This window comes from Amyelois transitella, chromosome 26, assembly GCF_032362555.1.
Source record: "Amyelois transitella isolate CPQ chromosome 26, ilAmyTran1.1, whole genome shotgun sequence".
Lineage (NCBI taxonomy): Eukaryota > Metazoa > Arthropoda > Insecta > Lepidoptera > Pyralidae > Amyelois > Amyelois transitella.
Genome location: NC_083529.1, coordinates 1,475,182 through 1,490,184, shown reverse-complemented (window position 1 = coordinate 1,490,184; position 15,003 = coordinate 1,475,182). Strand labels below are relative to the sequence as shown.

The following is a 15,003-nucleotide window of genomic DNA, read 5'->3' as shown; positions in this document are numbered from 1 at the left end:
TTGCAGCTTATTACGTATTTGACATTTAATTATTAACAACATGATTATAATTAGACAGAGCTTTTACACGATGCTTATCTATACTAATATTATAAAGCTGAAGAGTTTATTTGAACGCGCTAATCTCAGGAACTTCTAGTTTGAATTGAAAAATTATTTTTATGTTGAATAGACTATTTATCGAGGAAGGCTTTAGGCTATATAACATCACGCTGCAACTTTTAGAAGCGAAGAAGTAATGGAAAATGTGAAAAAAACGGGGTTAATTATTCATCCTTGAATCCTTCAATGATGCCCAAAATAACTTTTACACACGGACGAAGTCGCGAGCACAGCGAGTTTAAAATATAATGTGAAAATTCCGACGCTTCATGTATGTACATATGTGCACAAAAACTACCTTTTGCGATGACTTTTGAATATGGTCAAGGAATAAGTTATTATAAGTACTTATATATTTTATTTCTTTTGTATTCGACGTGAATTTGGGACATTAAAATAGTCAATATTTTACGCATATCATAACCTTGTGTTGTGTTAATACATGTAAGTAGTATGAAAAAACAAGTCGACATTTCATCAAGGTTAGAAAATGACAAACCATGTCCCCAACTAGAGATATTGATCAAATCATCAAGTTATTCATCAATGTTTGATCACAAAAGCTTATCTGATTTATATTTTTGTTCTAGCCGTTTTTTTTATTATGCAAGTGTAATTTATTGTTCAAAGTTACGCCATTACTCTTATAGCATAAGTCAATTACTTTTATCACAATCGTAATCTTTCCGGAATGATTTGTGGATTGTTTTGCAGAAAAAGTAAGCTTGTAGTAAGGTTTATTGAACTTCTAGTTACTCGCGACTTTGTCCGCCTTAAAACTCTATAAATTTTAACTTATTATGTTGTAACTAAATGTAACTAAATGCAAAGTTTTAATGAATCCTTTCAGTATTTTTTTGCGTGAAAGACTAACAAAGAAACACACATTTACTCAATCTTTAGCATTTACATTTATAAGTAGGATAGGATAATATGATGGCTAGGACTTAAATACTGTAAATAATTTTTATCAGGAGATCTTAGTTATAAATACATGGTCCTCATATCCCTTCGTTTGTGACAATTTCACCCTTACTAAAGAGGAAGTCGAGTAATATTAATTAGGTGTCAATATAAGAATGAAAAAAAAATCAATTAAGAGGATATGATCGTCGAGAGTGAATAAAAGAACAAGAAATTATATATAATGTTAGAAATCTTAGCAAGTGGAAATCCATAACAGTCTCATAAAGACCAAGCCACGTTTAGCGGTCTTAATGATATATTTGAGATTCACATAGACATAGGTTGTTAGCCCATCGCCTAAAAGAAGAATCCCAAGTTTATAAGCCTATCCCTTAGTCACCTTTTTTGACATCCATGGGAAAGATATGGAACGGTTTTTTTTTTGGTGCCGGGAACAACACGGCATGACGTGTAATAACCATCCAATAACAAAAATATGGCGTCGAAACCACTTAGCTTCCGAATGCAAAGTGAAAACAAAAGTTAATATAAATAACAAGAGACGCGTTCATTGTAGCAGAGAAAGTTACGTCCGTAGAGTGTGACGGACACACAGACAGACTATTATTGTTACTTACATACTAATATTCCTTCATATTGTTGCCAAGACGATTTAATCCTTACAGCTGAGAGCGTAAAGTTGTTAATTGAAAAAGCGCGATAAAGATTTAAGAGCAAGTCATTTCTTAAATATTGACATATTGATTTTTAAGCATTTTATCATGTTTTTTATTTCTTTCAATGGTAACGATGCTTTTGTTATATTTTAATAAACATTAGCTTGATGTAGCTTGAGATTAAAGATAATAATAATAATTATTTAATATTATAGAATAAGAGATGGCGAAACTTTTCGCAGAGAATTTGCGCATAACGCAAATTAAAACTGTACGCAAAACGTACGCCAGACTATACTTATTTATAATGTACATACATACAAAATCACGCCTTTGTCGCTTGCGGACTGGGTAGACAGAGCCAACAGTCTTGAAAAGACTGATAGGCCACGTTCAGCTGTTTGGCTTAATGATAGAATTAAGATTTAAATAGTGACAGGTATCTAGCTTATCGCCTAAAACAAGAATCCCAAGTTTAAATAATATAAAGTCTGATATCGTCGTAATTATTTCGTTTATAATTCAATAAAATTTGCATGAAACTTTACAGTAATTTATCTTATAACTAGTCTGATATAAAATATTTTTATATGTATGTACAGGCACAACATCAAATCTCGTTTACCTTGATCATCCATTGCTGTTACCGTAAAGGCAATGAAAGGGACAAGTAGTACTTAACACTTTATTGAGATCTTTTGTAATACTGATATGATGTATAATTTCTGTCAGTCATCCACGAGTAATCAGGCACAAATGCTTTGTAATTTCACAATTAGTCTGTTTATTATAGGCATTAAGTTTGAAATTCTTGTTTGTTGCCTATACTCTATAACTATTGTGAAAAAAGGATTTAAAATTTCTCATTCATTAATTTATTCATATAATCACGTCTATATCCCTGGCGGGGTAGACAGAGCCAGCATTATGCTGCAACAATAACGAGCAGAGAAATAATGGAAAATGTGAAAAAAAAAATGGGGAAAATTATTCATCCTTGAAGGCTTCGATGATGCCCAAAATAACTATTCCACGCGGACGAAGTTGGGAGATAAAGACTTGTATGTTCCATAATGAATATAAGAAAATTTGCTTAAATATACGAAACTATTCGAAGTCGCTGACAATTCCTAATAATTTCCTATAGTTATTGAAGCCGGATCAATTTCCAATCCCGACGGTTTTGTTGTCTCCAAACGAGGTATCATTACGTTGGAAAATTGGAGCAATTTTATCGCGGCTAGAAACGAAACCAGAGGCAAGTGTTTGTTGAAAACTTTCTTTGAAAGCTAACGTGATGTTTATGTAAGACATAATGACAGCCACAATGGAAATAATGTGATAGATTTGATTGTGGATATATATTTATGATCTTCACTGTCTATCATTATTTCGTCTTAGATGTTGAAGTTACTAGTAACTGTAGATATCAGTTGTTCCGTAGATATTCGGTTTTATTTGATATTTAGAATTGGTTATAGGGAAATATATTTGTTCCTTAAGAATGTGTTTCTTTTTTTTTCGTTGAGTCTTTATTAGTATGTCTTGTTAGTAGGTTATTTTCTTTGTACAGTCTTTCTTTTATAATGTTTATATCCGTCTTGTAACGATTGTTTTTTTTTGTTGTTTCAGATTTACGGATCGCGAAGGATTCAAATGGAAATGTCAATACAGTGACGGTGAATTAAAAAAATAATATAGAAAACTAAAGCTTTAAAATCAATATAAATAACGATGATCAAAAAACTAATAAAGAAAACTTTATTAAAATTTGAGAGATGAAGAAAATTGAAATCAGATTATAGTTAGTGGAAGTGAGTGAAGTGATTGAAAACAAGATGGCGTTGTACAAAGTGACGCTGCTTTGTGTTGTGTTATGTGTAGTGCTTGTTTGTGTGTGTGGACATGTTGCATTGACGTACCCGCCGGCGAGGAGGTTTGATTTGGACTTTCTGGACAATTCCAGGACGAAGCCGCCATGTGGGATGCCCAAAGGTAATTTGAAATATTTCCATTTAAAGTTTTTCTGTACTGGAATATAAATTAGCTTGCTTCTGTGACTTTGATCAAACCAAGCCCAAAATAATTAATCCACGCGGACGTGGTAGCGGGCGCAGCTAGTCTTATATATAACATTCTCGTGTCACAATGTTCGTTCCCGTAAGTACTACTCCGAAACGGCTTGACCACTTCTCATGAAATTTTATGAGCATATTGAGTAGGTCTGAAAATCGGGCAATATCTATTTTTCATAACCCTTAGTGATGAGGGTTGTCCACCTTTAACATTTTTTTTAACTAGAAATTACTTAAAACAAATATTTATATGGCAAAACAACGTTTGCCGGGACTGCTAGTAAAAATAGAAACATATAGACGAATTAACCGGAAGCAATGTTATGTATTCATTTGAAATTTTAATTGTATGTCAAAACAACTTTACTGAAATCTTATTTATTATACAGGAAACTATAAATTAAGTGACAATATTAGGTAAACCGAGTTATTAGCTACCGATTTCATAAATCAAACGAATGTTTATTTCGTGACAATATATGCAAATTATTTCCGAATGTTACGATTATTATGTTGAGGGAGAAAACAGTTGACTTCATAATTATAAGGAGTTCTAAAAAGGTGTACTTATATTAAAATTAATTTAATTTTTATGTGTATAATGTACATAGGCTGTCTTCTTGTAAAGTGATAGTCTAGCAACCTGTCACTACTTGAATCTCATTTCCGTCATAATGCCAAACAGCTAAACGTGGCCCATCAGTCTCTTCAATACTTTTGGCTCTGTCTGCCCCGCAAGGAATATAGACGTGACTATATGTACGTATGTATGCCGTGTGGTTCCCGGCACCAATACAAAAAAAAAAAAAGGACCACTCCAACTCTTTCCCGTCGATGTCGTAAAAGGCGACTAAGGGATAGGCTTACAAACTTGAGACTCTTTTTTTAGCCGATGGGCTAGCAACCTGTCACTATTCGAATCTCAATTCTATCTTAAAGCCAAACAGCTGAAACGTGGCCTATCAGTCTCTTCAATACTGTTGGCTCTGTCTACCCCGCAAGGTATATAGACGTGATTAAATATATGTATGTATACTACGAGTACCTCTAGATATAACAAATATGTCCAGTGTGATCAGAAGAAAGCTTAACAGAATATTACACACACACAAACTCATCTAGAATCCAGGTCACCATTGAGTACTTACAAGCCTAAACACTAGATCGTGTACCTGACCTACCTCGAACCATCACTACAGGTGACTCACAGGCCAATGACCTAGGCGCCGAGGTCGGTTTGAAGTCTAAAATGTAAACAGATGAAATATTATTCAACTTCTTTTTTTTTACATAAGCTGGCATTGTGTTTTTAAGATTTTAACATACGTAATAAGTTATGCCGTGTGGTTCCCAGCACCAATAGAAAAAGAATAGGAACACTCGCATCTCTATCCTATGGATGTCGTAAAAGGCGACTAAGGGTCAGGCTTATATACTTGGGATTCCTCTTTTAGGCGATGGGTCAGCAACCTGTCACTATTTGAATCTCAACCCTATCATTAAGCCATACAGTTGAACGTTGCCTTTCTGTTTTTTCCGAGACTGTTGGCTACGTCTACCCCGTAAGGAATAAGAAGACGTGATTTTTTGTATGTATGTAATTGACAATGATAAAGCGCATAAACAAAGGATTTGATGAGCAATTAAAAATGGCGATCATAAGTTGACTTTACCTAAATTGGTATGAGATCGAAATCTGAAATGCCGTGTGGTTCACGGCACCAATACAAAAAAGAATAGGACCACTCCATCTCTTTCCCATGGATATCGTAAAAGGCGACTAAGGGATAGGCTTACAAACTTGGGATTCTTTGTTTAGGCGATAGGCTAGCAACCTGTCACTATTTGAATCTCAATTCTATCATTAAGCCAATTAGCTGAACGTGGCCATTCAGTCTTTTCAAGACTCTTGGCTCTGTCTACCCCGCAAGGGATATAGACGTGACCATATGTATGTATGTATGTATCGAAATCTTTAATTTTTTTTGCATAACATTGTAGACATACCTACCGACAGTAAATCATATAATTGCATACCGCAATGGTTACTCCAATGGGTAATTGCTTGACCCCACGACCAACACAACACATCAACTTACCTTATTCGTATCGTTTGGAATCAACAATTGACAACTCAATTTGGCTATGAGTCAGTCACTTTTGTGTTCTTTACAGCGTTTTATTCCTTAATATATAAATTTTTTTGAAGGAATGAAGAATTTACAAAGTACAGAGTAAAGATATTTTTGAATATTATTATCAAAATAGGACCACTCCATCTCTTTCCCTTGGATGTCGTAAAAGGCGACTAAAGGCTAATAGGCGTATAAACCTGGGATTCTTCTTTTAGGCGATAGGCTAGCAACCTGTCACTATTTGAATGTATGTATGTATGTATGTCGATGGATAAAATCAGTACAGGTATTATTAGTTGCGTCTTCTTCTCGCCGTAGCGGAGTCCAGGGTTCCTCTATAGCTGCTATCCTGCAGTAGGCTAGGTACCTAGGTAGCACAATCAAGCAACCGATTAAGATTCCCTTGAAGAGTCATTGACCTCAGACAGGAATTATAATCGGGTACCTCTTCTGACCTCTGTGACTCTTCAGGGTGTTTGTGCTGGTCATGATATTATTCCTCTCCGCATTGTACTCCCCCTTAAATACAGCATAAAAGTATGATGTACAATCCGTTGCGTAATTTCGACCTTCGCCGATGTGCAGTCGTGGCCGAGTGGTTAAGGCGTCTGACTCGAAATCAGATTCCCTCTGGGAGCGTAGGTTCGAATCCTACCGGCTGCGTATTTTTTTAATGCTTTCATGTATTTTTTTAAGAAAGGCCTCTTCATTGTTTTCGATTGATTTATTAGCTGTTGGATTTATAGTTTTTGAATTTATTCTTTCTTATTCCCGGCAGCACCTTCTACAGAAGTGTTTTAGGGGCCCAGGGTCCGCCTTCCAACTTTTTTCTCTGCATTGTAGCCTTTCTTAAAACAATTAAATAGATAGCGGCAACTATTTAATTATCAATGGCATTCGTTTCGTATAAATGTTTTACTTTCTCAAGTTGATTTGTTTCTCAACTTTTACTTTCAAAGCTTAATGTAAGTTTGTCTTAAATTCACATTTTCTACATACATACTATAATCATGTCTATGACCCTTACGGCGAAGACAGAGCCAATAGTGTTGAATAGACTTATAGATTACGGTCAGCTGTAAGTGACAGGTTGCTAGCCCATTGCCTAAAAATCCCCGGTTTATAAGCCCCTAGTCGCCTTTTACGACATCCATGGGTAAGGGATAGCTTCGTCCTATTATTTTTCTATTGGTGCCGGGAATATCTTACGAGTATGTTTTGGGAAAGTCATTGTAAAGCTTAGGGTTTTCTAGTATCAATACTGCCTCAACTTTTCCTTACCCGACTCTTACCTTATGTTATATCCCAACTAAAATTATAAATGCGAAAGTAAGTTTGTTTTTTTTGTTACCTATTCACGCATTATCTACTGAACAAATCTTATTGAATTTTTGCACACTTAAGAACCTGAAGGAGAGCGTATTTAGGGATAGGTACTTTTCATACCGGTGAAAGTAATATATATGTATGTATATCTATATTCTTATTGATGTATGTCTATAAAAAAACATTGGTGTATGCTTTTATTCTTACTCTTAAATTGACACCGGATTTGTTTGCAATTTTTTAAAAGTTGACTGGTAGAGAATTTTTTTGCATTAATTCCGCCTATTTTTCCATAGAGGCTCAATAAAGTTTTAAATAAAAACTATAATTTCCGTGGGATTTTCGCCCAATCTTTCTTATCTTATTTTAATTATATGAGCTTTGAAAGCGCTCCATAGTAGTAATATAATTATATTTAAGTTATGTTACGTCAGTGACCCTTTACCAGGACGTCCTGGTAAAGGGTCAGGTCAAAAGTACTCGAAAGCGCCGAGTTTGCATGAAGAGAGTTATGAATGTGGATGAAGCGAAGGAAATATGCAGAGATTGTGGCAAGTGGAAAGAGGTAGTCTCTGCCTACCCCTCCGGGAAAGAGGTGTGATTTTATGTATGTATGTATGTAATAAGTGATACCAAGCATCCAATTTTTAAAATAAATCTATTCTATTCTATACAAAGATGATTCAACAGGAGACTGACTAAATGATTGATTAAGATATCAATGCGCAGGACAATCTGTTTATGTATGAAAAATCAATGAAAATGTGCGCGCAATATCACTGCGGCAACTGATATGTACTATCAGCATCTACGTCACTTGACCGTGTGGCCTAATGGATAAGGCGTCGGACTTCGGATCCGAAGATTGCAGGTTCGAGTCCTGTCACGGTCGTATAAAATACTTTTTTTGTTCGGATTGTATTTTTTCTTTGAAATAATTTGTCATTTTTTTCATTTATTTTTATGATTGAAAGGGGACGTAAAAAATGTATACACAACGTTTTGAACATTTCCAATTTTTTTATTACTTATTTTCCTAAAACACATCTCTCAAAAAGACGAAACAGATGTATGTAGATGTAACATGTAGCAACCTATTATTTTCAATAAATATAACGTAGGTTTGCATTAAATGTTATGAATCAAATCGATTATAACCGTGATAGGTACCTATTGTAGGCCGAGATAATGAATAAAACGTTGTCTAATACAGTTTCGAAAACTAGGGAAATAGGTAAGCAACCATGAGAATCGTGCTGCATTATGTAATCAAGTATTTATTTGCGGTAACATAAAGAAATGCCGAAAACGCGTTCTCACGTACATAAAGAAGTTACACCTGCTTGCGACATCTGTTGCCGAGTTATGTAACTAATGTGCCGGGTTAAAGTTCAACTACTCGATGATAGATGGCGTATTTAATGTTAAATTGTTTATTTTTGTTTTGTTTATAATTTTGTTTTCTTTTATTTCAGGATCGTTGAAAACGACATTTTTAGCTGGATCTGCATTCACGGTACATTGGCACTTAGCGTATGCACATCGGGTAAGCCTTGTTGTTTTATTATAAAGTTGTACTGGTAGGTAGTAACTGGAATTGGTAGGTAGGTACTTTATTTTTTATAACGTTGGGGGTAGTAAAATACTAGACTGTGGCTCTGCCTACCCCGCAAGCGATATAGACGTGACTATATGTGTGTATGTATGTATTGATAATGACTAGTAAATACATTTTTAACTGACACTCAACGCATATATGTATTAGGTAGGTACTCTAGTACTAGTGATTTTACTCTCTACTAGTGATTTACATAACTGAATAACCAGAACCAGAAATTTCTTCCAGCAGGCCCACGACCGAAAATTGTAAAGAAAGGCATTGGCTCGTGTACATAATTAATAGGTAGGTAGGTATGATATAAACATCATTACATTTCTTTACAAGAATTTTCAATTATATTTCAGGGCGGGTTCAGCCTTCGAATCCTGGATGAGCTGGAGCGGCCCGTCTTGGACCTGACCCCGAGGGCCGGGGGTTCGGAGTTCGTGCGCGATGACGTCACGTAAGGAAGACGATACATACATACATATGATCACGTCTATATCCCTAGCGGGGTAGACAGAGCCACCAGTCTTGAAAAGACTGATAGGCCACGCTCAGCTATTTGGCTTTAAGATAGAAATGAGATTCAAATAGTGACAGGTTGCTAGCCCATCGCCTAAAAGAGGAATCCCAAGTTTATAAGCCTATCCCTTAGTCGCCTTTTACGACATCCGTGGGAAAGAGATTGAGTGGTCCTATTCTTTTTTGTAATGGTGCCGGGAACCACACAAGGAAGATCTTTTATGATGGAATTGAGATTCAATTAGTGTCTTGCTGCTAGCACCATAGCCTAGAAAAATAAAAATAAAAGAAACATCTCCTTTTATCTATTCCAGAATAGAATAGAATAGTTTTATTTTTCAAAATCCAAATTTTTTTTTTATTGGTGCCGTGTGGTTCCCGGCACCAAATAAAAGAAAAAGATTAGGACCACTCCGTCTCATTCCCATGGATGTCGTAAGAGGCGACTAAGGGATAGGCTTTTAAACTTGGATTCTTCTTTTAGGCGATGGGCTAGCAACCTGTCACTATTTGAATCTCAATTCTATCATTAAGCCAAACAGCTGAACGTGGCCTATCAGTTTTTTTGAAGACTATTGGCTCTGCCTACCCCGCAAGGGATATAGACGTGATCATATGTAGGTATGTATGTATTTTCAAAATTGGATACAAGGTATCACTTATTCACGTCACAACACTTGAATCTAATTTACTGCCGCGCAATTTAAGAACGCAGTAAAGAACACGAGAACAGTTTCGAGAAAAACGCGGTCAAAGTTTTAAACTTATTTTAGGCTACCTAAAACATGTTATGCAAAATTTTTTAAAAATAACTATACTGACTTAAAGAGCATAACTCGAAGATTATCTTGATAGTGGCGTTTGGTGTTTAAATTATTATATAGTGCATAAAATTTAATTAAAACTGTTTATGTTATGGCTTAATTAATTTTTTCATAAGACATTATTTTCATGAATGCAGTAAAATTGATCCTTACGGCATTTATGCTAAAATTCCTTTATTTACAGCACATAGGTTACGTGAATTAATGTTATTTTACATTTTGCAACACAATATATGCGCCGTAACTTTATAATATACTGCATTTATGATAGATAACATGAAAGGAAATGACTTATCACAGATTATATAGCGCAGTAATATTGCATTTACACTGCATTTATCTTAAGTCAGTAACGCTTTCATTTTGAACTATACCAAAATAAAAAATAAAATGAACTTTACAAATTACTTTTGAAATCCTTTTATTTTATAAATCACAGATTTTAAAACGTACAATCAGTTCAAAATCTTATAAAATAAATTAAAGATCTTCTTGGTCATCAAAAAGATATCTCCGTTTGCGTAACATAATAAAATAATAACTAATAATTAAGTATAAAATGGCACCCATTTCGATGTTCGTAAGGTAACAATCAGTTCAAAAACTTATAAAATAAATAAAATACCTTCTTGGTCATCAAAAAAATATCTCCACTTGCTTAACAGAATAAAATTATAACTAATAATTAAGTATAAAATGGCACCCATTTTGAGATTCGTAAGGTAACAATCAGTTCAAAAACTTATAAAATAAATTAAAAACCTTCCTGGAACATGTCCATTTGCTTAATAAATAAAATTAATAATTCGATAAGTACGAAATAATAACCTCTGAGGTTTAAAAGTTTGAATAATAATGTAAATGTTTTATTATAAGTTTTATTTAACTATTACTAATCATATTGAAAAAAATAAATCTATATTTAATTTAATCTATTAAATCTCATATAAGTAATTTTTTTTAATGTACTTGAGAGAGATGATTTAACATTTTGAGCATTTTGTTTTCGATGCATTATTTCAAATTCAATTCAAATTCAAAATTTTTATTCATTACTATAGGATACTATATATCGCTTAATAATTGTCAAAACGTATGGTTTAACAACATTGGTTGACGTCAAATAAATTACTTAAAAACTAAGTTTACTGCCGCTTCCAAGGCGTCAGTGCAGAAGAAGCGGTAACAAACTGCACTGCAGCATTTTCTTCAACAACGTCAACTTCACAATATTAATTAAACTTAGAATAGAATGTGGACGAGAGAATACATTGTTCAGATTTATATATTTATGAGATTTAATATTGAAAAAAGAAAATATATATATATATTATGGATTGCCAATTTTAAAAAGATTTATGTACAGAGTGTACTGAATTTTCATTTAATATGTTTCTACATAATACTAAATAAGTAAGTGTTTTTACTGCAGTTATATTATGAAAGTGAAATTAAAATCTGCTCATTACTGCATTTATGTTATAACGTATTTCCGTTTCTAAACGAGATAGAAGAAAACGGGTCTTTGATTCTTGTAGATCGCAATGTCAGCATCTCCTACATATACGACAACCATAAACGCAGTAAGTGGTACTTACTGCGTTCTTAAATTGCGCGGCAGTTTAGCTACTACCGCTTCCAAAGCGCATGTGTAGAAGAAGCGGCGGAACAAGCTACACTGCAGCATTTTCACCGGACGGATCTCTTAAATCTAAATCGTGGAAGAATACACATTGTCTACATTAAAAAACATGAATGAATGTAGGACTATTTATTTATTTATTTATTTAAACTTTATGCACGTAAAATGTACAACAGGTGGACTTAATGCCACAAGGCAATTATGACAATACGAATATTAAAAAAATCATGAATGAATACCTTATATAATGAAGAATAACCTTCCTTTATTTTTGTCACACAGCGCTCAGAAGTACGAAGTACGTCTACCTTCAGACTTCACCTGCGAGAATTGTACCCTCCAGTTGCAGAGGGAGGCGGGGGAGTGGGGGGCGAATTACAGGTTTGGGTCGTGCGCAGACATCGACATATTACCACGTAAGTATTTCTCTCCTTTTAAAAAAAATATTTAAGAGTGTTTTACTGACTACTTGACTAACTGTTTAAGAGGATACAAGTGCAAATTGAAAACTATGCAGCTTTATTGGAATATATACCTAGTAGTTGCCCGCGACATCGTTTACCGTAAAAGTTGCTGAGAAACCACAGGGGGTCACCTCTGTATCGCCGCTTATGTAGTAATAATAAATGCAAACATATATACATATAGTCACGTTTTTATCCTTTACGAGGTAGACAGAGACCACAATCTCGGAAAGACTGGAAGGCCACGTTCAGCTGTGAATAGAATAGAATAGATTTATTTTCAAAATTGGATACAAGGTATCACTAAATCTAATTATAACTACTACCGCTTCCAAAGCGCATGTGTAGAAGAAGCGGCGGAACAAACTACACTGCAACTGTGAATGATGAATGTGGATGAAGCGAAAGATGATGGTGACAAGTGGTATGATGTAGTCTCTGCCTACCTCCCCAGGGAAGAGGCCTGATTATAAGTATGTAGTGTTTGACATTTAAGAATATTTTACACTTAGATGGGCTAGCAACCAGTCTCTATTTAAATCTCAATTCCCTCATTAAGCCATACAGCCGAACGTGGCTTTTCAGTCTTTTTAAGACTTTTGGCTTCTTGCCTGCATGCATATTCGATGACTAGCTGTGCCCGCGACTTCGTCCGCGTGGAATAGTTATTATGGGCATCATTGAAGCAAGGATGAATAATTTTCGCCGATTTTATTTTCACATTTTCCATTATTTCTTCGCTCCTAATAGTTGCAGCGTGATGTTGTATAGCCTTAAGCCTTCCTTAATAAATGGTCTGTTCAACGCAGAAAGAATTTGTCCGTTCGAACCAGTAGTTCCCGAGATTAGCGCGTTCAAACAAACAAACAAACTCTTCCGCTTCATTATATTAGTTTCGGGTACTCCTAACATCTCTCTTTTTCGTTTTAAATAAATATCTAAATAAATGTACGGAGTCTTAATTAATTATTGAGTATGAAAGTACCAACGGATATGGAACTGTAGATTTTAGAAGCTCATTAAAATTTCTAATGGTTTAAATATCTTATTTACATACTAACGAAGGTAATACTTACATACAAGGTTAACAAGAGAATTAATAAGTACTGCTTTCTCTATAGGTATGGAATTAATTATTAATGCAAGATTATTCTAATGCAGTCAAAACTGACCATGGTCGAATACCTGTATTTAAAAGATTATAATCGTCCTTTCTTTAAATCTGAATAATAAGAGAGATATCCTACTAATATTATAAATGCGAAAGTTTGTGAATATGTCAGGAAGTCAGTATAGTTGTTTGTTACTCTTTCACGCAAAAACTACTGAACCGATTACGATGAAATTTGGTATGTAGGTAGCTGAAGACCCAGAATAACATATAGGCTACTTTTTATCCCGGAGTTCCCGCGGGATTGATAGGGTTTCCATGCGGACGAAGTCGCGGGTGGCCTCTAGTTTAATATATGTATAATACCTTTATTTGTAATGCAAATTAATAAGATTTGCATAATAATTGTTATGAGTAGGTATGCGGTTGAACTTACTATTTATAAAAACTAACGATTTTAAATACATATGTATATGCGACGAATGGACGTACTGAGTAAAAAATACGGTCGAATTAAGAACCTCCTCGTTTTTTCAAGTCGGTTAAAATTCTTATTAACAGTGAGCTTATTTTTAATCTTAACTAACTACATACATATAATACCGTTTATATCCCTTGCGGGGTGGACAGAGCTAGCAGTCTTAAGAAGACTGATAGGTCACGTTCAGCTGTTATGCTAAATGATAGAATTGAGATTCAAATACTGACAGGTTGTTAACCCATCGCCTAAAAGAAGAATCCCAAGTTTATAAGCCTATTCCTTACTCGCCTTTAACGACATCCATGTGAAAGAGATGGAGTGGTCCTATTCTTTTTCACACACACGTCACGAATACTTGGTCCTATTCTTTTTTATATTGGTACCGGAACCACACGTCACGAATATTTGAAGATCAACAATTAAAAAATTCCTAGTGATGATTTAAGTTCTTCTTATTTATTTACTCAGGTAAAGATTACCACGAGACATGCTCCGGCCACGGTTTCCACATCCTCGGCCGTTGTAAATGCAACAAGATGTACTCCGGCCCAAGATGTCAGTTCAGCGAGGAATGTCTAGAGGACACTGACTGCGGGCTGAGGGGGAAATGTGTGGATGTGAACACTACAGAGTCGCCGAGCAAGATGTGTTATTGTCCACACGGGTTTTATGGCAAAGGGTGTAATAAAAGTTAGTACATACATACATATGATCACGTCTTTATCCCTTACGGGGTAGACAGAGCCGACAGTCCTGAAAAGACTTATAAGGCCACGTTCAGCTGTTTGGCTTTATGATAGAATTGAGATTCAAATAGTGACGGGTTGCTAGCCCATCGCCTAAAAGAAGAATACCAAGTTTATAAGCCTATCCCTTAGTCGCCTTTTACGACATCCATGGGATACGAGATGGAGTGGTCCTATTCTTTTTTTTTATTGGCGCCGGGAACCACACGGCAACGTTAGTGTTGTTTTGATCTTTGGTTCTTGATGATATAAGGCGAAGGTTTTCATTGTGATGGGGAAAACTTGGATGAAAATTTACGGTTAGATGAAAGTCTTCAATACTGTTAAGACGTGATGACGCTTCATGGTTCACCCTGTTGACAACAGGTAAATGATCGTAATTTGATCTG

At 34.9% G+C, this 15,003-nt stretch overlaps 1 protein-coding gene and 2 non-coding genes across 4 annotated transcripts in view; all 3 read left to right on the top strand.

The window, feature by feature from the left end:
* Positions 1-15,003, top strand: part of LOC106141451 (uncharacterized) — an 85,483-nt gene that overhangs the window by 40,062 nt on the left and 30,418 nt on the right. For both annotated transcript variants that reach the window (XM_060951690.1, XM_060951689.1), the window contains exons 3-7: positions 3,318-3,680; positions 8,697-8,767; positions 9,187-9,284; positions 12,095-12,228; positions 14,337-14,558. In XM_060951690.1, the coding sequence (XP_060807673.1) occupies positions 3,524-3,680; positions 8,697-8,767; positions 9,187-9,284; positions 12,095-12,228; positions 14,337-14,558 (682 nt within the window). In that variant the 5' untranslated portion in view covers positions 3,318-3,523. The remainder of the gene's footprint in view (positions 1-3,317; positions 3,681-8,696; positions 8,768-9,186; positions 9,285-12,094; positions 12,229-14,336; positions 14,559-15,003) is intronic.
* Positions 6,477-6,558, top strand: Trnas-cga (transfer RNA serine (anticodon CGA)). The gene has a single exon. It is a non-coding gene; the product is annotated as a tRNA-Ser (tRNA).
* On the top strand, positions 8,041-8,113 carry Trnar-ucg (transfer RNA arginine (anticodon UCG)). The gene has a single exon. It is a non-coding gene; the product is annotated as a tRNA-Arg (tRNA).